Here is a 24488-nt window from a genome sequence, read left to right as displayed (position 1 = left end):
GTCTGTATTCAACGTCCGTGTGAGGGAGGCTTGGGAATGCCGGACTTGAAGTGTCATCGAGATGCTGAGAGGCTGGCCTTCCTGAGCCACTATATGCAGGATGACCAACCGTGGCACCCCGTGGTTACTGCCGCCTTCCCCGACCTCGTTCTCAACCCTTCCATCGAGAGCCGTCGCAGGCCGCGGGGAGAATTTGCCTACATGAAAGAGTGCCGAGCCGTGCTAAAACGACTACCAAGGTCCAGTGACCTTGTGACTGCTACCCGTAGGGAACTCCACAGGGATCTAGTGAAGGGGGCCGCTGACGACCCGCTATGCGCGCGTTTGGGGTGGCAGCAGAGTGAGATCCGCTCCGCGTGGAGCTGGGCGCCAGGTTCGAGTCATCTGAACAATTCGGAGTTCTCTCTGACCTGGCGATTGGCCCGAAATGCATTTCTACTCAACAACATACAATGCAGTTCCGGGTTTTTGGAGTCGCCTGATTGTCCCCGTTGTGGGACAACGGCCGTAGAAACTACGGATCACGCTTTCTTCGATTGCCGCGAACTCCGCCAGTACTGGTCGTATGTCAGCAGAGTGACGGCTCGCATCGATCCTGAGCATCCTCGTCCAATTACTGTATCCAATGTTGTGGACAACGTGAGGCCGCCGTGGGACCGGGAAAGACAAATGGTCTACGTTACGATCCTGGCCGTGGCGAGAATGGTGATTTGGACGTCACGTCTGCAAGGTTGCCGGGGGGTGTTGTCTTTTTCTGATCAAGATCTGATCGTGTTCTTTAAACACCAACTACGGGTGAAGATCAGATGTGATAGAAAAAGGCTGCATCGCGCGGCATTTGACAGAAGATGGATACATGTGGCAAGTCTGTGTGTACGAAGAGGAGCCAAATTTGAATACGTGTTCCCCGCCTTGGTGTGGAACGCGCAGTTCTGTAAAGTAAAATTAAACAAGTAGTCTCTCAGCTAGCTAAGTGTGTGTTCCATCCCTCCCCGATTAGGAAGCCTCCAAGATCCCCATCCCCTCTTACCTGCAATTTTTGTTTTCACCCCTTCCTCTAAATTTTACCCATCTTGGAGAAAAAGAAATACAAACTAACCTCCATCCCTTACCCACAAAAATTTTCTTTTCTCCATTCACCCCCATCTAGAAGGCATCCTCACCTAGAGACTGACCCGCAGAAGCGAGGTTCCTTTTACAAACCTAGTGGAACGGGCAGTCTATCAACTAGACGGGGTTGGGAGGGTCCTATTAATCACCTTTTGCTTTTTCTTCCCCCGCCCTCGGCACAAATGAATTATTGTACCATTTTATTGTTATCTTTTTTGTTTTTACACGTCAATAAAAAATGTTTTAAAAATTGGGAGTTACTAGGACGTGCCCCAATATGAAAGGGTGAATGCGGTATTATGGTGAAAGAAGATACTAGCTAGGAGAAACTTTTGACTTTGTTTAGTTCTGGAGTGACAAGGATGACCAACGACCCCCAAAATCCCCCCTTTTGAGTTGGCCATGTGCCTAAGTTTTTTGTTCATCGTTAATTTTGACTGTATTTTTTAACATGAATAAAAGATTTAATATCTCAAAGTGTAGTATCTGTTCTTCAGATGATTGCTGCAGTGCTGCCTGCACTTCATTTTCTTGTTCTCTTTCGGTGGAGGAGAAATCCTTCACGACTGAGACAATTTTTATTTTTGTACCTTTTCTCCACGTTAAAAAACGACCCTGGTGTCTAACTCTGTCCCGTGGGGAGGCATAGTAAATAGGTATAAAATACTTCCGGCAAAGATGGTTATGTGTGTGCCCAAGGGGCGGGGCCGGGGCGGGGGGTACCGCAAATTAAATCTTATTTCATCTACAAAATATAATGAACTCGTCTAATTTAGTTTTCAAAATGACTTCTCATTAATTCCCAAATTATTATTATTGTTTTCTACTTCAATGAATTTTTCATTTGATTAGCATGCATTTTGTTTTACGTTGTCGATAGGAAATTAGCAATTAAAAAAGATTAACATTAATAAAATTCAAATAGATTTGGGTTTTAATTTGGTTGGACCACTCGAATTTGTTTTTTGAAGGGTATTCGAGGTCGCTGACAACGTATCTGATAATCAAACTCGTCTCAAATTTACCGTTTGTATGGTATGAACCCCCCTGGAACATGGAACAAAACCCTCTCCTCGCCCCCAAACTCCCCATAAACGGTTAATTAAACTGCATAAGCACCGGCACAGACAGTGCCATGAGGCAACTGAGACGAGTTATCGACCTCTGTTCTTTATGCTGTGCTGTGGTGGGTGAACCTCAAATATAAACAAGTGTCTCCGAAAACGCAAATATATATATATATATATATATATATATATATATATATATATATATATATATATATATATATATATATATTAACGAAATAAATAACAAAAGAATATAGGAAAAGCAAAAAATTTATTGTATAAAAAATATAATTTTAATATTTTAATATTTTTTTAAATGAGTGATTTATAAGTGAAAATAAAATACATGTTAAAAACATAAAACATTTATTGTTTTTAGAATTTTTTGTTTTGTCCAAATACGATTGTACAAAATGTAGCAACATATAATTTTTATTATTATTGTTTGTTTGTTTTTTTTTTTCACAATAAGATTGTATAAAAATATATGAATATATAATTATTAGCAAAATGTAGCAAAATATAATTTTAAAAACATGAAATATTTATGGAGGTTTACGAATTTTTTTTTTTTTTTACACAACGACAGTTTTTTTTGTTTGTTTTTCTCACGTAATTTTTGATTTGCCAATAGAGCAAAATATAATTTTGATATAGAAGTTTTTTTTTATTTATTTATAAAATTTAAAGAAATTTTTAATAATTTTTTTTAATGTTTTTTTCAATGAGTGATACGATTTATCGACCCTTGTTCGACTGACACACGCCCTCTATCGACCGTTCTTGAAACTAAAATACACACATTCGCCTCAGGGCACTGTCAAACAGAAGTGCCTAAGCACCTGTTAAGTTAGATAATTGAATACCCCCGCCCCTCCACCGTCCCCCCCAAACGCTTAATTAACTGCATAAGTAATGAAATACCTTCTCCGATAAAAAGAACGAAAAACATAAAAATATGCTTTTAAATCAATTAAAAAGCATTAAAAACTACGCAACAACACAAAAAAAAATAACCACATATTTTTTTTAACTTTCTTGTTATTTCAAATGTCAAAACTACGCAAAAAAAAAAAAAAAAAAAGATTAACTACGTTTTTTTTTTCAACTTTCTTGTTATTTCAAATGTCACTTTACCACGCGCATAAAACACTACCGTGCGCTCCGACCGTAGCGTTAACGAAGGCAGTGAGATGGGGCAAAATAGTTCCAAGGTCAAGGGGTTAATACCATGCAAACGATAAATTTGCGATGGGTTTGATTATCAGTTTCATTGGCAGCGACCTCAAATACCCCTAAAAACAGCAAATTAGAGTGGTCGGTGTTCTGTTGTAGCGTAAGGTAATATTCACCATTTCTCAATAAGGTTTGTATTGTAATATTTATTTATTTTATTTATTTTATTTATTTATTTATTTATTTTATTTATTTTATTTAGTTATTTATTTTTTTGCTGCGAAGCTGATTTTCGATGTCGCTATTTTGACATTTCACTGCGGCAGTGCGGCATAACATCTTACTAATCACCAAACAACATTCATACATTTTTCTGCTATTTTATTTAAAATAAGCCAAGCGAACAAAGTGAGTATAAAATTATCTGATTTTGGTGCTTTTTAATCGTATTTCCACGTTTAATTAAAGTTTTATATGTTGGTTTTTTTTTATTATCATTCAATTGTAAGGTTAAAGTAATAAAGTACAGAATAGGTACAAAACACCCTCTCCTCCCCATGTTAAGAATGGCTTTTTAACGTTATTATTTCAGCACGGATCACTTTCTGCATGACTCATGCAGGTGTATCAGAATTTTTGTAGGAATTTTTGACACCCCTAACACGAAACTGCGAATAAAATATAAAAAAAAAACTCGTAATTTCTCTTTTAAAAGTGGGTTGTTTATTTTCATTGTGGATTTTCCTTCCAAAATAAACTATTAAAGTTGTATAAAAAGTAATAGAAATATTTAAAAAAAAAAAACAGTAATGAAATTAATTGAATTTTACGAGTTCAGTATTTTTCAATTTTTAAACTTTAAAAATCTATCAAAATTTTTCTATTGATTCTATTTTTACGATATTTTCAGGGTCAATGTGAAATTTTATGCTCTTTCCAATAAACCGAATATAATATTTTAGACAAACGTTTTTTTTTAAATTCACGCCTCCCCCTATTTTGAAAATCTATTAAAAAGTAAATAATTAATTTATGTGCCAAAGTTTTATATATCACAAAGATCAATAAATAATATATTCTCATTTAAAACAAAAAAAAGAACAGTTTCTTGGAAATTGACCTGTAAAGTCCGAAGTTGAAAACCTTTTTTTTTTTAAACACATTGTTTGTATTTTTTTTTTTAATGAAACCTTGGTCCTTGCTCCTTTAATTGAAAAAAAAAAAATAAATAAATAAATAGGGTTTGAATTTCATTTTTCGAGTAGTTATAAGTTTGGTCGAATTAATTCACGCCCCCCCCATTTCGAAATGTCTATTAAAAGTAAATAATTAATTTATGTGCCAAAGTTTTATATATCACAAATTGAAGATAAAAGATCAATAAATAATATATTCTAATTTAAAACAAAAAAAGAACAGTTTTTCTTTGGAAATTTACCTGTAAAGTCCGAAGTTTAAAACCTTTTTTTTTTTTTTTAACCACGTTGTTTATATATATATTTTTTAAATGAACCCTTGGTCCTTGCTCCTTAAATTGAAAAAAGAATTAGGGTTTGAATTACATTTTTCGAGTAGTTGTAAGCTTGGAAATATAGGGGGTCGAATTATTCAATATTTTTCACGAAGTTTCTGACACACCTACTGCTTGAGTACCATGATTTTAAATAAATTTTTAAATTATGTTGTTTTTTTGTTTTTTTAACTTTCCAAGAGTGTCATATTTTGGGAATTTAGCAAATTATGAAAATTCATCGAGTAAAAAATTATTTATATTTAAAAGTAATTTTAAAGAAAATTGGGCATAATTGTATTTTTCTTAAATGTTATAAAGTAAACGATGGCGAGTTAGCTCATAGGAAACATAGCTCAGAACGCAAAATTTAGATTACACCAACATTTGTAGCGATAGATCTTTATATATATATATATATATATATATATATATATATAATCACAATAGCAATTGTTCTATTCAATGAATAATTTTTTAATATATTACTATTTTCAATATGACAATTAAGCACCTTATATATATATATATATGCTTAAAATACCATATTTTGGTATCTTTTTTAGTTTACCGACCCCTCGGCATTCACCTTTGAATTGTCAACTTACATAGGTTTTCGGGTATGCTAAGAAAGAATATCGCATTTATTTTTTGCGCAAACAAGTAGTTATCCATATTTGAAGACATCCAGTATCCAATGTAATCAATATCGTTTTCACTACAGCTACTAATAAGGATACTGGAGGTAAGCATTTTATCTGGGCTAACATTATCATAGTCATGGATCTGAATCTTGAATTAACCACTAAGGCCTCCTATCAGCAGGTGCAAAGTACTGAGGCATTTGTATTGCCATTTGGTGAATGGATTCTGAACTATGCAGATTCTTCAGGTGGAGCTTCTCGTTGCCACACTAGTGGGTAATTGTTATGGCTTTATCATAGGCTACAAAAAAATGTATTTTTGTTTCTTTTTCTCCTTGACTTTCCCTCTCTGCCCTGTTCTAACCAAGTCCCAAAACACCATCATGAAAAGTTTCCAAAAAGAATACATGATTAAACCCAGAATTCCAACTTCCAGCATAGACTCCCACTACCATGTCTCCTTCTCCAATATCAGGGGGTCTACGTTCCAACCTTCCAGAGATTAAAACATAGTTACAAGAGACCAAACCAGACATATTATTCCTAAGCAAAACTGGCGTTGAACTGACTATTTCCCTAGATGAGTTCGACATTAAAGGATACTCAAACTTAATGTCAAAATTTGACCTCCCAAGACCGCCATGGGCATGGAATATGTGCCAACATTAGAGATAGGTTTCCATGTGGTAGAGACATCTCCAGAGAAGACTCTAAACTACCCTATATGTTGCACTTGCTCACACCACTGCATTTATATTTGCCTTATTAGGGCCCTGAACAGAAGTGTGTACTTCATCCCAACCATCATCAATGAATCTGAGGTAATCTCATCAGCATTGGACAAAGTCAAACTCTTTGCTAAAATCTTTGTAAGCTAATGATGTGGAGTTAATATCTTTAAGAGCATTTCTGAGATAATTGGCTGCATCCTGTCTGCTCATCTTTCGACTAACATTCACATCTATGAAGTCTTCAATGTTCACAATGTGGAATGTCATGATTTCTCAATTACTCAGATTGTTTGCCCATGTTCCGAACACTGACAATCAGTATGCAAGGCTCCTAGATTTTGTTCTCACAGCTTGCATGGAGCTACGTTCATCCTCTGTTATGTCTCAACTGGGATCTTCTGACCAGTTGGTTGTTTCAGTAAAGATAAAAACAAAATCTAATATCCTCAGGTGTACCTTTCCATTGTTTTTTTTTTGTTGTTGTTTTTGTTTTATGGCATATCAACCCTTTTCAGGTTATTTAATGCCGAATCCAATTTGAAGAAAATTTTTTTAATAGAATATAATTGTTGTTTTCAAGTCCTTTCCATTTTACTCATTATTGATACTCATTGGCTGACTAGGATAGCATTTATATCAGAAATACCTATACATTCCATGTTTAAAAAGGATGTGTCCTCTATAGTATCAGACTTGACAAAATGGCTAATTGTAGGTAAAGACCACTTCATACCCTCCAAAAAAGTTCCAGCAAAAATCTAATAACCAGCCGTGCTTCTTTCCAGAATGTGCTGCTGCCATTACACACAGAAATCACTTTTTTCTATTGCTTCCAACGTAATAGATGTACTGAGAGTATAGCCATCTTCAGGACTGCCAGCAACCACTGAAAACGAGTAATAAAAAACGCGAGAGTTGTATGTTCAGTTCGTCAAGTCCAAAGTAGCTGAGAAGCGGCTTGGTTGCCATCAGTTTTGGTAAATAACAAACAGGGTCCTGAACAGAAATGTGTGCTCTATCTCAATAATCATCAATGGACCTGAGGTAATCTTGTCAGGATCGGAAAAATCTAAACTCTTTGCTAAGAACTGTGCAGCTAATTCTACCCTATGCGATCAAGGCCATAAACCATCTGTATTTCCTTCTGTATCTGAAAACATGCTATGTGACATACAAATACCTGTGTGATGTGGCCAAGCTAATCAAAAACCTTGATTCCAGTAAAGCAACTGGCCCTGACTGCATTCCAATCATAATGCTGAAGAAGCTTCAACCTCCAACGTTTACAAAGCTGTTCAAGTGTTGTCTTAAGGAGAATTGCTTCCCAACACCCTGGAAAACCTCATCAGTATGCCCCATATTTAAAAATTCAAGTGATTGCTCATCTACCACTCAGTACAGACCTATAAGTTTCCTGTGCGTCATGAGTAAGTTGCTGGAATCTGTGTTAAATAAATAAGTAGACATCCACCTCAGTAAAGAATAACCCTTCTCAGTCACATGCAATATGGTCTTCATTCTGCTAGATCTACAGCAGATGTGCTAACAGTAATATCTCATAGAATTAGTGAATCTCTTGATGGGGGCTTCCTTTCTAGAGCAATTGCTTTTTACATATCAAAAATATCATATTGATAGGGTGTGACATAAAGGTTTACTCTATAATATTTTCAACTATGGTATAGTTGGAAATGTCTTCTCAATTATTAAATCATTTCTCTCTGATAGGTTCATAAGAGTAGTAGTTGGTGTGCAGAAATCAAGCTCACAATGCTTGAGCCCCTTAGGGGTCCATTCTGGGCCCAACTCTCTTCCTGATCTACATCAATGATCTCCCAAATCACATCCTATGATCATTCATAGACATTTTAGCTGACAACACTACCATCTATGGCAACACTTCAAGGCCATAAATTCTCTCTGATTCTCTCTCTTCTGATCACCATGTGGTGCACTGGGCAAAGAGGTGGCTGGTTTAATGTATCTAAAAGCAAGTTTCTATATTTACATGATCAACACTCTGATCCCCATCTGTCATCAATTGAAATGAATGACTTGTTTTAGGAAGGGTTCATGTTTTGACAAGCTTCTAGATCTGATCTTTATTCTTGATTTGAAAGTGAACACATACTTTAAATCTGTTGCTAAGGTCACTGGAAAATGATGGGATCATTCTACCGCTCCAATAGATATCTCACTGCTGATGCAACTCTTTACCTGTATAAGAGCCAAATACATCCAGGAATGGAGTACTATTGCCATATCTGGGCAAGAGCTGCTAGAAGCAGCTTATCCTGCCTTGACATAGTTCCAAATAGACTTTGTAGCCTAGTGGGGCATGGTCTTTTCTCTTTCGTGCAACCTCGTTTCCAAAAAAGAAACGTTGTTTGCTTCATGTTATTTTCATGGCAAGTGCTCATCTGAGCTTTGATCTATGGTTCCTCCTCGGCAAACTTTCACGAAAACATTTGTCTAACTGAAATCACTATCAATAATTTCCTCTCACTTTTTATCATATTTTTATATTTTTTTTTTATTTAGCCTAAACATAAACATAGATTCGATGAACAAACTTCTGCCTGTGGAAAGTCTTTCATTTCCCTGCTTTTCAGCTGGCTACAATATGATTGTATCATTCTGCCATTTCAAAATAGCATGGCAGACAGACAACATGCAGACTTTATACAAAATGATTTTTTCTTCAACTTAATATCATGTCAAGAAAAAACAAACAGAAAAACTATGTATAAAATTCTGAGGAAGGAGTATGACCCCAAAATATTAATTTTAAACAAATAAATATTTGTCTATTTTTCATAATATTGCATTGTAATTTGGCTTTCAAATGTATCTCATGTGTATTTATTCAAACAGAGAACAGAAAGTGATACATTGAAAAGAAAGGGTCAGAAAAGAAAGACAAAGTGAAAAAGAGAAAAAAAGAAAGAACGATCAAGTGCTTGCTATCTATCTATCAATCTATCTATCTATTAATATCAATCCTAGTATGAATAGCTGTTAGTATCTTTGGGGAAGCGGTCATCAGATTTTAGGGACATGTTGATGCCGGTTTTTGATATTTTACTTGAAGGTGTTTTGTAAGAAGATAAGTATTTTGGGGATGAAACGGATTCAGAGAAATATTTTCAGTAAAACACATGTGCAGGTTTTATATTCAAATGTCAGAAAAACGAGAGATATTGTCATACTGTAAACGCAATAAAATAATGAGGTTAGAAAGCATAAATTTACTAAAGAGATAATTTATTTTAAATTGGAATGTTTACAAAATTAGGAAAACATAGAATCTTCATGAATATTTTTAGAGTTCTTGTAAAAACAAGGGGTTCATTAGTTAAGACATTAGAAGAAATCTGGATCGATTAATTAAGACCCATGAATTTCGATGGTCAGGAAATTCATCCAAACTTCTCTGCTCATTATTATATTATAATTCATTCAAAGCTGTTTTTATGAGTCAATTTTCTTTGGATTTTATGTTTGTACTGCAATGGGCGCCCAGTAACACTAATCCATAGATTTGAGTCAACCAAGTGTCACTAGTGTTTCATGTGTGAGAATGCCCACGGAGAAAATATAACATAAAACCAGTCATTGTGTTTACTCGGCAACCATCTTTATTTCATACTCTTCTTACACCGGTCACCTCCAAGGCGCGTTACTCCAAATGGTGTAACACCTGTTGCTGTTCATGCAACATCTTCCCTTTTCTCAAAGAAAGGAGAAAACAAACAACAACAAAAAAATGTCTGAACGGAATTAAAATAAAATATATATAAAAAAGTGACCTAGGCATTCATTGGGCAGGCTACCCTCCTGCCTAACAGGGATTATTCTGCCCTTCCCTACTTTATTTTGCATAGTCCCTGAATCTCACAGGATCTCTCACTACTCTTCCCGACCGTGTTGTCCATAGGCTTGCTTTTGTTTGTTTGGGGCTTGATATTATTTGGGGTGGTGTCAGGTTAACTCCCTCTCCCAATTCATCTTCATACCCAGCTTGGTCTGTGTCAGCTCTCTCTTCTATGCAGTTACCTTCATTCCTATTTCACTCTGCACTCTGCATGGTAAGTGGGGGTGCTTCTGCAGTTTTTTCAAGTCGACCCTATTCCGTCGATATAGCTCCCCATTCACTTTTACATTGTATGACCGCTCATCCAGTCTCTCCCATACCATTGCCTTCTTCCACTCTCTCTGACCCTTTATGTGGGGTTTCATCCGTACTACATCTCCAGGGTGTAACGGTTGAAGTGGTTTCACTTTGTGGTTAAAAACTGTTCTTGTCTCCTGCTGTCTCGTTTGACACACTTTTTGAGGTTTTTGGCCAATTCTGGTCTGAGTAACTCCTCTCTAGTTGGGAGAAGCGTTTTTGTTCTCCTTGACATCAGCTTCTGAGCTGGTGATAAGAGACCCTTAGATGGTGTATTCCTATGATCCAACATTGCTAGGTATGGATCAGCCTTATCCTCCATCGCTTTCCGGAAAAGGTTCTTTGCCATTTTTACTGCAGATTCCACTTTAGCATTCGCCTTGCTATTGTATGGACTGACAGGTGTATGTATAAAACATCACTTTTTAGCAAAAGTGGAAAATTCCTGGCTGCTAAACTGAGGCCCATTATCAGTTACCACCTGATCTGGTATCCCATGTCGTGCAAAATGATGTTTCAGTTTGGTTACTACTGTCTAAGCTTCTGTATTTTGAAGATGATCAATTTCCCAGAAGTTGCTCATGTAATCCACAGTACAAAGATCGTCTCTATCTGTAAACTTAAACAGGTCCACTCCCACTTTCGCCCAGGGTCTGTCAGGAACTTCATGAGCCATTAATGGTTCGGCTGGATTGGCTACTTCGTATTTTCTGCATGTGGGGCATTTTGAAACATAGTCTCTGATCTCACTGTTCATGTTTGGCCAATACAAACATTCTCTTGCCCTTCTGCAACATCCTTCTATTCCTAGGTGTGTAAAATGCAGCTTCTCCTTCAGTATAGCCCGCTGGGTAATTGGAACCACTACACGATTACCCCTGAAAATTAACCCATCTTGTACAGTCATTTCATTTCGTATACCAAAAAACGGTCTCACCTTTGGGTCAAGATGTATTTTTTCGTCTGGCCATCCCTCCACATTTACTTGCTGCAACTGCTGCATGCTTCGGTCTTCTTTTGTGGCTGAGTGCAGTTTAAGCAGCCTCCTCTCTGTTACAGGAATGTATTCAGCTTCCTTGACATCATCTTCATTGTCCATATCTTCGCTGTTCACTCCGTAGATATATGTTCTTGATAGCGTGTCTGCAAGGAACATCTTCCTACCTGGATGGTACAGAACGGTAGCATCATAAGCCTGTAATCGCATCCGCATATTTTGCAGTCGTTTGGGGCATTTTCCCAACCCTTTTTTCATGATAGCTTCTAATAGCCTATGATCGGTCAGTACCGTTATCTGTCGACTAAACGTATATTGATGAAACCGTTCGGAAGCATAGACTACTGCTAACAGTTCTTTTTCAATTTGCGCATATCGGGTTTCTGTGTCAGTCAGCACACGGCTGATATAGGCTAGAGGTTGACCTTCCTGCAGTAGTGCAGCCCCCATACCTTTCTCACTTGCATCACATTGAATGATGAAAGGTTTGTTGGGTTCATAGTATCTCAATACTGGTGCCTCACTCACTAACCCTTTAATTTTCCCAAAAGCCTTTTCATGGATTTGGGACCATGTCTATGGCACATCTGCCTTCACTAAATTTCGAATTGGGGCCATCACATCAGATATGTGTGGTAAAAATTTTGCCAGGTAATTCACGAATCCAACCAATCGTTGCACTCCTTTCACATCTGTTGGACACGGCATCTCTTTTATGGCTCTTACCTTCCCAGGATCAGGAAGTAAACCATCACTGGTTATTATGTGTCCCAGGAAAGATATAGACGTTTGTCATAAGTTCAATTTTCCAGCATTCAATCGCATCCCGCGATCACGACATCTCTGCAACAGTTTCCTGAGTTTATGAATTTAGGACCACGTCCATGGCACATCTGCCTTCACTAAATTCCGAACTGGGGCCATCATGTCGGAAATATGTGGCAGAAACTTTGCCAAGTAGTTCATAAATCCAGCCAATCTTTGCACGCCTTTAACATCTGTTGGGCATGGCATCTCTTTTATAGCTTTTACCTTCCCAGGGTGAGGAAGTAACCCATCACTGGTTATTGTGTGACATAGGAAAGATGTTTGTCGTAGGTTCAATTTTCCAACATTCAATCGAATCCCACGATCACAGCATCTCTGCAACAGTTTTCTCAGTTTTTTGTCATGATCAGCTGTTGCTTCCTCCATTGTTTTACCTTTCCCAATCACCAGAAGATCATCTGCTTTGTTGATCACACCCTCTAAATCCCATACATTGTTAAAGAGGGCCTTTTGAAATATCTCTGGAGCTGGAGTAATCCCAAATGGTAAAACCTTCCACCGAAACCAACCAAATGGCGTGGTAAACGTAGTCAAACGACTGCTGACTTCATCCAATTTCAAATGCCAAAATCCATCTCGTAAATCCAGGGTGGAAAATACTTTGCTGTCAGCCAGTTCTGGCAGCAAATCATCCAATGTAGGTAGTTGGAAATGTTCCCTTTTCAAAGCTTTATTTAGTGGTCTTGGGTCTATGCAAATCCTTAGATTTCCATTTTTCTTCATCACCAATGCCAATGCACTTAGCCATGGAGTTGGCTCACTTACTGGTTCAATAACTTTCTTTTTAACCAGTTTCTCCAATTCAACTTTTAATTTTTCTTTCACTGCAACTGGCACTCTTCGTGCTGCAGCTACATTTGGTTTTACTGCTGTATCCACCTCCAAATGTACCGCTCCAGGTAACTGACCCAATTCCTCCTTAAATACATCTCTGAACTCGTTTATAATGATGTCAAAGTTCTGGCTGCTGGATTCATCCACTTGGGAAATTTTGGCTATCATTTTGAACTGGTCCTGGTTGATTGTGATGAGTGCCATCTTCTGAATTGCAATCGCTCCCAATAAAGGATGGAAATGCTCTTTTACAATGACAAACTTAATTGCATATTTTTGTCCAGTTTTGGGGTTTATCATTTTGACTCGACACTCTCCCAATTGCTTTACTTCTGTTCCATTCCACATGACCAGTGTCTTATTTGAAGGCTCCAGTGTTTTCCCCATTACATGCTTCTCATTAGTATGTTTACTGATGCTCCACTGTCAAGCTGAAAAATAATTGGCTTTCCTTTCACCATCATTTATCACCTCATGATTCACAGCGTTAACTTTTTCTTTTATTGTTACACTGTCTACCTGCCCATAGTCTGAAGAACTACTACTGTCATCTGGATCCTCGTATTGTTGCATTTTGACAGTCTGCACCTTCTTTTTCCTTGCTAGTCTGCATTTCGCAGAAAAATGATTTTTTTCCATTACAGTTGTAGCATGTCTTCCTTGTTCGGTCCATGTTGCAGTGTACACGCTCTGCATTCTCTCACAGTTTTTTCCCCTGGCTTTTTCTTGTGTCTGAACTCCACTCGGTTCACTCTCTCAGGCCTTAGGATACTGGCTTTTAACGTAGCATTTTCAGACAGCTCACAAATGTCTATACATCTTTGTAAATCCAACTGTCTTATTTTAAGTAACTCAGCTTGTGTCTGGGGGTTACGTATTCCCAGCACTACTTGATCTCTGAGTACTGAGGAAACGCAATTGTCACAAAAATTGCATGTTTTTACTAACGTCCGAAGTGCTGTAATAAAAAATTCCACGGTCTCCGTTTCTCCTTGCTTTCTCGTGTGAAAAACATAACACTTGTAAGTTTCATTTGTTTCCCCTATAGCATATTTATCCAACGCCTGAATAATTTCCGTCGGCATTCTTTCATCTTCGGGCGTTGAAAAGTGAAACCCTTAGTACACTTTCAAAGCATCATCCCTAACGTATGAAGCAAAAGTGCAATTTGATATTGTATCGACTGGGTTGTCAGATACGTAATAATAGCATAATTGTGCCATTTCAGCTTTAATAGCTTCCAATTCTCTGTCAGATTCTTCTCCATACAAAGGGGTGGTGGTGGTCTTATGCCAGCTACCGATCTGTTTATTGCACTCATGTCTCCTTCCGACATTTTTTTCCTCACCACCTCGTGGCGTCGTAATTTTCACACCGAAAAATTAAACGTTACTTATCTGTTTTTTCTTTCTTTTTCTGCTACCTTTCCACCTTTTTGTTTTTTCTTCTCTTTATTGTACATCCCACCGCCATCACCATGTTTCATGTGTGAGGATGCCCACGGATAAAATATAACATAAAATCAGTCATTGTGTTTAAACTCAGGAATCTCTCTGTCACCCATACTGGCGATTAAAGATTTAATCCCAGAAGAGTGTTGAATTCAACCAAGTAATTTGTATATTACATCACATTGTGCAAATAACACACAAATACTCCCAATAATTCAAATAATATGAAATATTTTCAAATACATATCTATATAGCTATAAAAGTGAAATTATGTCTGTCTGTGTACATTTCCCTATCAAACTACTCTGTCAATTTTCAGTCTACATACTCGCGATTTGACATAAGGTATATTGAGATTTGGGAAAATCTTTTTAATCAGTTTTCGGCTAGAAATTTGGCTGTCAAGGGGTCAAAGCTCAACGATTTGACCTTTGAAAACTCTACCAAACTTCTCTGCCAATTTGGATTTAAACACTTGAAATTTTAGATGTAGGTTACTTGGACATGAATCAAACTTTTAACTTGATTTGAACCCATAACAATAAATGTTAAGGGGTCAAAATTGGGGTCAAATTTTAAAAAAATTGACCTCTCAGCCAATTTTTGGTCTAAACATTTGAAATTTTACAAAAAGGGTATTCAGACATACAGCAAGTTTTTTCATCAGTTTTTAGGCGAAAATTTGTCTGCAAAAAAAAAAGAGTTGAACATTGCAGATTTTACCAAACTCCTCGGCCAATTTTAGGTCTAAACACTTTAGTCAAACTTTTTAATTTATATATGCACATAAAGTTATGAACAGTACATAGGACCCAAGCAAAGCTGGGCTGAACTGCTAGCATATATATATATATATATATATATATATAAAGCTGTGTGTGTGTGTGGTCATAAATAGGTTCCTATATGGTTGACTATTTTAAAAAACTGATTACATATAATGATAGAAGGTGTATCGAGACACAGGAATGGGTATGTTTGATCTGGCAGAATGGTAGTTCATTAAAATTGTGGGGTCTGCATTCGCGCCTGGTCCACAAAGTATGGAAATAAAAAAAATTAAAGATTAAAAAAAATTTTTACAAGTGTTTTTGATATAGATGTACATAAAAATACTTTGATAAGTATGTTTAAATTAAATAAGGATGGTATAATAATATTGTGGAGTCTGTGTTGGTGCCGGGCCTCTATAGAATGGAAATAGGCACACACTATAATAAAGACTTTTCATATCTATCTGCGTAAGTATACTTTGATAATTATGTTTCAGTTTGAAGAAATATGGTATGATAAAATTATGGGGTGTTCGTTCGCACCCAACTTCCATAGAATGGAAATATGTCACAAAGTTTAACAAGGTTTTTTATTATAGATTCACAGAATGTTGTGATAAGTGTTTCAGTGGGAACAGGTATGGTATAATAAATTATGAGGATTATCTATTTTATTTTTACTTTCATCATATTTTGCTTTGGTTTTGATACCCCCAAATTCAACCCAAATTTAGAACCCTTCCTTTTCATAACCTATCATACTTTCATAAATCAGAATCCATTTTCTGTAGGCTGTTTTTGTACCCAGTCAACTTTTGATAATATATATATATATATATATATATATATATATATATATATATATATATATATATATATATATATGAAACTTAATGATGTAAGTTGATATATCTTATCAATTTCTACATATTCTTTCTTAACTTTTCTCAGGGCAAATTTGCTTTTCATGATCATAGAAATTCAGATCAAATTCAAGGAGAATATCAAGTTAAAATTTCAATAGGCTGTGAAATTTCAGCAATCTAAAATCAAAGTTTAAATAGGCTGTGAATTTTCAACAATATCAAATCAAAGTTTAGATAGGCTGTGAATTTTCAGCAATATGAAACCAATGTAATAAAGCAGCTGTTACATTTCAGGAATATCAAATGAAAATTTAAATAGGAAGAAATATCAATGCAAAGTCAAATAAGTCATAACATTTCAGCAATATCAAACCATAATTAATCCTGCACATTTTAATCGAAATGTAATATATGAAATAAAAAATTCCCCAAACGGTTTCCTTTCTGGTCTTATCGGTTTTTACACTGTTTTCATTTTTATTTGTGGTATAAAAATAGTTAACGCTTAAGCAATATTAAAATAAATATATTTAGAATGTTTATTTCATTCTATTTTCATCCATGTTATAATATATATGTTATATGTTATAATTGTTCTCAAAATTGAATCGTGAATAAGAGTTATGACTTGCACAGTCGGTGTGAAATTTTCCCATTGTCTGACAAAAAAAACTATCGATTTGCAATATTATTCGGCTATATAATACTCTGATAAAAATACCTTATTTAAAGTAGAGGAAACATACAGATATGTGGGCTGCAGTATTCTAATGAGATTGGGAAGCTGGTCGTCCTGAGAAATAAGTACAGGACTATTTTATACAAAGTGACTTTATGAATTCTGTCCTTCGATTAAATTAATCTGTCCATGTCAAAAAAAGTCCTCTGTGGTATGCACTTCCATGAAGCATTTTGGAAATATTCCAATTCATTTTAGGGTTGTCTCTTTCTTACTAATAAAGTGCATTTCTGCTGCATTTAACAGTTTGAATCTTGCTTTCTTGACTTATCAATGAGATCGACCACATGAACCTTGATATTCAACAATGCAGATGATCATGACGACATATTGTACAACCGGATCTCTTGGTTATGGTTGACACAAAAAGCGACTAAGAATACAATCCTTTCACTCTGGGTGAAAGAAATTGAAGGTATTTTCATATCAAGAAATCGGTTGGTTCATTATCAAAGGTATTTCAAAGATTCAATATTCTAATTAGTTTTCAGCTTGGTGGTAGGTATACCTCTGGTAAAAGGTCAGCGGGGTCATTAGGTACATATTTATATTTAATAAACACATCAAATTCTTCAAGTCCGCAATATTCTTTGTTTCAATAGATATTTTATTGAATTTTACACTTAAACTGACTTTCACCAACAGCTGCTGGAACAAGAGCATGCTATGATACTTTCACTTCCCTCGATTGGGGAACGTCCTTGGAACGCAACCAGCTCCCCAGGGGAATAAACGATATCGTAAGATACCTAAACCATAGCACATAGAAACATCAACACAACAGGTCGAGATGTCGTCAGCTATAACCAGCTGGCATGGGTCGCTTCTTGTCTTCATTGCGTCGTTACAGGCATCTTCCCATCGTTGGCATTAATGGCATGCTGAAATTTAATGCTTATACAAAAATAGTGAACAAATGCATTTTTATAAAAATATAATTTATTTAAGATTTAACAATGAGGAGCATAGTTTTATAAAGACCAGTTGAAACCAGATGCATGCTATGTTGCGTCCGCCGACTCCAGAATACAAATGTAAACTACTTAAAATAATAGAATTATATTTAATTCTCTCTTTTTTCATTGAAAAAGAGAGAAGGGGAGTGAAAGAGAGAAATAGAGAAGAGAAAGAGTGAGAGAGAGAGAGAGAAAGAGAGAGAGGGGAGCATTCATACAAAACGTTTAAACATTGTTTTGCTTTTGTATCCATGAGTTCTTTCGGGTTTGACCTTTAAAATTCTAAGGTTTTATATCGTTTTGCCTTGGTTCAATATTATAAACAACCTGTCATTCTTGGCTTGAGTCATACCAGATAATTTTCAAAATCACAAACACCTGCTTAGCACATCTGCGCCTCACAAGTACAGACCAAGTTAGGCACAAGGTTTATTAATGTAGAAGCCCCCAGTTCCCTTAAAAGGGGCTACGTCATTGTGCCACAATGTAACCTCCATGATGTAAATAAAAGGTTCTGTTGGAAATTTCGTCCAAATTCCTGATTTTGTGAAAAACATTGTTAAATTCCACAAGCTACACTTTAAGAAGGTTGAAGGTTAGATAGACGAAAACGTAAAAATGATACTCAAGATTATAACCATAATCAGAAGAATCCAATTATAATATGTATATTCTATTTATTATTTTGATTTTTATGCTTCCTGTGACACTCGTATAAAGCATGAAAATTTTCTAAATTTTTTAAAACCAATTTCATATGAATAAATGAAATTAGAAAATATATCAAATATCTAAACAAATTGTGAACTTTTTACCATCGTATTGTTTTATTGTATTGTTTCATCGTATGATTAACGAAACTCTTTTATTCATTCACAGGGCTACAGATTAAAACCAATGGATTTTATAATATAGACGATATATAGTTTTTAAAGGAAAATACACATACACACACACACACACACACACACACATATATATATATATATATATATATATATATATATATAGTGAGAGAGAGACTATATATATATATATATATATATATATATATATATATATATATTAAAAGAAAGTCAAAAATATATCTTAGAAAAAGTTTGGAGCAATAATAATGCAAAAACGCCGCACATCTAAGAGTTATAATTGTGAGTTTTGTGGCGCATTATTTTTATTACCATCACAATTGAAAATCCATCTGCGCAAACACACTGGTGAAAGACCGTTTGCTTGTGAAGTGTGTGGTGTAGCATTTATGAAAAACTCTTATTTGAGCATGCACATGCGCACACACACGGGTGAGAAACCTTACACCTGTGAAACGTGTGGCTCTTCATTTGCAAAAAATGCTACTTTAAAAACGCACATCCGAATACACACTGGCGAAAAACCTTATGATTGTGAAGTGTGTTGCACTGCATTTGCAAACATGTATACTCTCAAAATCCACATGCGCAAACACACTGGTGAAAAACCTTACACGTGTGAAGTGTGTGGCTCAACGTTTAGAAGCAACTCTGACCTGAAGCGACACATGCGAAAACACACTGGCGAAAAGCCTTATTCTTGCGAAGTGTGTGGTTTCGCTTTTGCTGAAAAATCTAAATTGAAAATTCACCTACGCACACATACAGGAGAAAAACCTTACGTTTGTCAAGTGTGCAACTCGGCATTTTCACAAGAAATTCAATTAAAAATGCACATACGAATTCACACAGGTGAAAAACCATTTGCTTGTGAAGTGTGTTCCTCAGCATTTGCAAGCAACTCTGATTTAACAAAACACAGGAAGAGATACACTGGTAAGTGTTCTATGAAAAAGTCATTCAGGCGGGCAGAGACAAAAGCCATCAAACCAGACATTGTAAAATAGAACAAGCCTTAAAGAACTGTTCATTATCGATGTCACAGTTCCAAATGATTATGACCTTAATAGAGCTGAACAGAAAATATGACAAAATATCAGGACCTAAAAAATTATCTAAAAACATGGTTCCTTAAAGAAATCAACATTAAACCAGTTGTGATGGGAGCAACTGGCCTAATAATAAAAGCAACTGGCCTAATAATAAAAGCAACTGGCCTAATAATAAAAATCTGAAAAAATATGTGTAAACAATACCTGGAAGACGAAGCTGGCATGAAATACAGAAAGCAGTCATAGTGAGCAACGTCTATTCTTAAAAGACCCCTAAGGGAATGTGCTCATTATCGATGTCATCACTTTAAATGAATATGGACTTAACAGAGCTCAGCGCAAAACATAATATCAGAACCTAAAAATAATTTTAAAATCACATGATCTCTGAAAGAAATATACATTAGAACAATTGTGATAGGAGTAACTAATGAAAAAAAATCTTAAGAAATACTGGGAAACAATTCTTGTAAAAGCAAACTGTAACAAATTACAGTTGTCAACCATAAAAGCAAACAAGATCTATCCTTAAACATCGAAATTATAAAACAAGAATAGAAACAACATAAAAGAGTAGGAAAGTTCCTGAAGAAGCTTAACTAGGAGTATATACAGAGACAGGGATGCTTCACTCTGATGACTCCAGAGTGGGAGACTTTCATTTGATGAGGAAAGACTCATTGTAGCCAGTCAAGATCAAAGCTTACTCACAAATGTGTTAAAAAATGGCTGGCCTACAAGCAACTGATCAGTGTAGGTTTTGCCACCCAGTGATTGCGAGGCCGAGCCACCTAATGTCTGGATGCTCAATCATATTTGCAGATGGTCTTTACACTATCCAACACAACAAAGTATGTAAATACATCCCTTGAAAGATCTGTGAAAAGATGCAACTTGACAGATTGTCGAACATCTAGGAACATAAACCACCATCAATAACATCAAATGGAAAAGTGGCTATGTTCTATGAAAAAGACAAATAGGTGGGCAGATACATAAAAGACAAGGCTGTTAAGTCAGATATTGTAATATGGAACAAACCTTATTATTGATGTCACTATCCCAAATGATTATGGCCTAAATAGAACTGAATGCAAACAATAATATCAGGACCAAAACCATGATAGAATAACAACATAAAAAATAGACTTTATATTGGATGTGATAGGCACCTAATAAAAAAAATCATAAGAAATACTCGAAAAAAAAAACATCTGGAAAACTAAGTTGCAACGAACGGCAGTTGGCACTATATTTATCCTTATAAATCCAAATCTTAATGAAATTGTTAACTCCAGGAGGAAGTAGCTCCCTTGACTCCTTAAATTAATTATTAATTGAAGTAATAATTAAAAAAAAGTTAGAACTTAAATTCATAAGATACACTATCTTTGATTGTCTAAAGTATTTCTTTACAGGGATTTTCGTGACAAGCTGGCATTAGAATATTCCCTCTACAAGTAAATCTGTACTATATATTCAAATCATAGCATTTGAAGCGCCTTTGTTTGAAGCCCCCAGCTATGGTTTTGTTTTTTTGTTTTTTCAAGCAATGTTGCCTATTTAAAAAAAAAAAAAAAGGCTCCTTCAGTCTTGAGAGACTATAGATTCTCACCAGGCTGCCTCTGCATGCCATTTTTGTGGCAAGAGGTGCACAATCTCCAACCACACCTCTCCTGAGTCGACATTGTTAAATACCATAAATGTACCATGTCGTACATAGGTCTTATGTACGACAAAGGATGAAATATGTTCAGGATGATTGGAAACAATGCGGAGATAAGCGGAGAGCACATACATCACCTAGAATTCTCACATGGTTATGCATCAGATTTAACATTGTTTAACTTCAGTGATGAGAATCTGTGCGTCAACATGATTATGTCATATAATAATGTTGTTGCTATAGTAACGATAACAACAAAAGTAGACAAATTCTTGTCCGGGAATCAGGAAGATTAAGAAACCACAACATGTTAAGATAGTTAACTAGTCAATTAATGAGAGGAAAAATATTAAAAATATAGTATTTAAAGTCTGATAACATTGAATCAGGTTCGATATACTGCAGAACTCTATGTTACTATATCGAACAATCATTATTCTGAAATGCGGTGCTCAATTTTCCTGGGTGATCAAATTTAACAAGACATCTCCAAACACATTGAGTCAGAAAGCAGTGTAGCAATAGCAACATATACCAAAAAGAACAGTTGGAAATAATCATACACAATACACTATACACTATGGCTATCCCATTTTTACCTGACATAGTTATAGGGGGCAGGGGGGAAAAATTGCAAGCCCAGTTAAAGTTTAATTTAGGTACAAGTTAGTGCTTATAAAAATGCTGGATTAAACAGACGTGAGAGGAATAGGATATCAACATATCAAGGTTTTATGTACGACATGAAATGAAATTGGAATCCTAGGAAGATTTCTTTTGTGCAAATATAGGAGCAATCGCACTCATGAAAAAGAATTTATAAATCTATCCATTGAACCAAGTGCAATAGAAATTCGCAAACATTAAAAAGAATCTTAAAACATCTCTTAGCTGGAGTTTCTAATACAGCGAGTGAATCTCTGACATCTGGCTGGATGCTTCATCTCAAACAAAAACAAATTTTTTAAAAAGTAAAAGAATCAGGTTAGATATGCTGCAGAGTTCTATATTGTTAGAAAAAACTGGTTCCTTGATAAAGCAGAGGCAATCCAAAGCACAACATCACCATAGAAATCAATTAAACTGTTAACCCGGATACTGATATGGTTTCGGAAAGACAAAATACATAGAGACAGAGACTTTACACCAATATGGCATGCTCCAAGACACAGGTTGCTTATCTTTTGGTATATTTATACCATTCGGAAAAATGTATATATTGCAGATGAGTGAGTCCACACAACGCTTTCCTTCCCAGACTTTTTGCGGCATAAAAAATTGTTAGTATATTTTCAGTTTGGGGTCAATATTCTGTTCATCGGTGAATTTTCTTTGCATGCCCAACCGTTACTGTTCTAGTGTTTATTAAAATATGTAAAGTCAGATGCTTCATAAATAGTGTTAACCAGCTCTTCTATGGGTAATTTGTCGCTAGTGTTGTCTAAGTGATGTTGGTATTGGTGGCGTTTATTAGTACACCCCGAATCCTGTATCTCCGATCCTTTATAATTTGAGGTTTGTATTTCTTTAGTAATATCATTCAAAAGTTTCTGAATGACATCCCAAGTTGATTTGCATGTTTATGTTTATACAATGAGAGTGATTTATTAAATTTACTGATAAAGGTTATTCACCAATAAAATTAATTTTATATACCGATTAGCAAATTAGCTAAATAATAGGTATTATAATGTTGATGTATCAGCAAATTTTGTTGTCATAAATGATACTAATATTAATTAAATTATATTATAAACGAAGACAAGTTAACTCCCTTTTTTGTTTGCTAGTGAAAAGTTATCAAAGAGACATCATCTACACCATATTATCAAATAACAGGCATGACGTGCTTACATGTAGACTTTTACAATTGCACTGGTGTAAGCATATGGAAAATTTCCTTTTCTTTCTTTTCCTATCAAATTAACATTATTATTTGGTACTTTAAATCACTGTCAAAGAAAATTATTAATTCATTTTCAGTTTTAACAATGAAGAATTGTGCAGTAAACTGCGATGATATGCGAACCAAAAATAAATTATTTATCAGTCATACTCTTGTTCCTCATTTTTGGAATCTTGCTACCATTACATATATTTTTTTTATTTTTCTAGTTTAGATAATGTATATTTTATTGAGATAAATTAGTTGTTAGATATCAGACATACGTAAGTTAAATGCGTACAAAATTAACAAAATATTGACAACAACCATCAACCATTATGGCAACCAGTTTCTACTGGAAGTATTTAATGTCAATCCTAAGAATAAGAATACAGCTGCCTGCAAGTGTAATGAAACTATCAAATCAAAAGGTGGCAAATCATCCAAAACTTTAAAACATTTAATACGTTAAACTATGTGAGAAGAGTTCATTCAAAAGAAGCAAAAATTGCAGATAAAATAAAAAGAAACAAAATGCATATTCTGGGACATTTCAGAAGTGGCAGCAACTACAAAAGAGAAAAACCAAATGATTATAGAATCAATATTGACGATAAAGAAAGTGTATGATATTAATGATCATAAGTTACAAGAGGTCCTTTATTTTAAGTTAATGATTATAAGTTACAAGAAATCCTTTATTTTAAGTTAATGATTATAAGTTACAAGAGATCTTTTATTTTAAGTTAATGATCATAAATTACAAGAGATTTTTTATTTTAAATTAATGATCATAAATTACAAGTGATCTTTTATTTTAAGTTAATGATCATAAATTACAAGAGATTTTTTATTTTAAATTAATGATCATAAATTACAAGAGATTTTTTATTTTAAGTTAATGATCATAAATTACAAGTGATCTTTTATTTTAAGTTAATGATCATAAATTACAAGAGATTTTTTATTTTAAGTTAATGATCATAAATTACAAGAGATCTTTTATTTTAAGTTAATGATCATAAGTTACAAGAGATTTTTTATTTTAAGTTAATGATCATAAATTACAAGAGATCTTTTATTTTAAGTTAATGATCATAAATTACAAGAGATTTTTTATTTTAAATTAATGATCATAAATTACAAGTGATCTTTTATTTTA

The 24488-nt window shown here is 34.9% G+C and overlaps 1 protein-coding gene across 1 annotated transcript in view; it reads left to right on the top strand.

Annotated features, from left to right (window-relative positions):
- The window catches only part of LOC145269138 (uncharacterized), a 43006-nt gene extending 19512 nt beyond the window's left edge, over positions 1-23494 (top strand). Inside the window, exon 3 of the mRNA XM_080124745.1 lies at positions 18951-23494. Coding sequence (XP_079980871.1) covers positions 18951-19730 — 780 coding nt within the window. The 3' untranslated portion in view covers positions 19731-23494. The remainder of the gene's footprint in view (positions 1-18950) is intronic.
- The last annotated feature ends 994 nt before the right edge of the window (positions 23495-24488 follow it).

This window comes from Euprymna scolopes, chromosome 45, assembly GCF_053919585.1.
Source record: "Euprymna scolopes isolate OS-2025 chromosome 45, ASM5391958v1, whole genome shotgun sequence".
NCBI lineage: Eukaryota > Metazoa > Mollusca > Cephalopoda > Sepiida > Sepiolidae > Euprymna > Euprymna scolopes.
The sequence above is the reverse complement of the archived record's forward strand: the minus strand, read 5'-3'. Positions and strand labels throughout refer to the sequence as shown.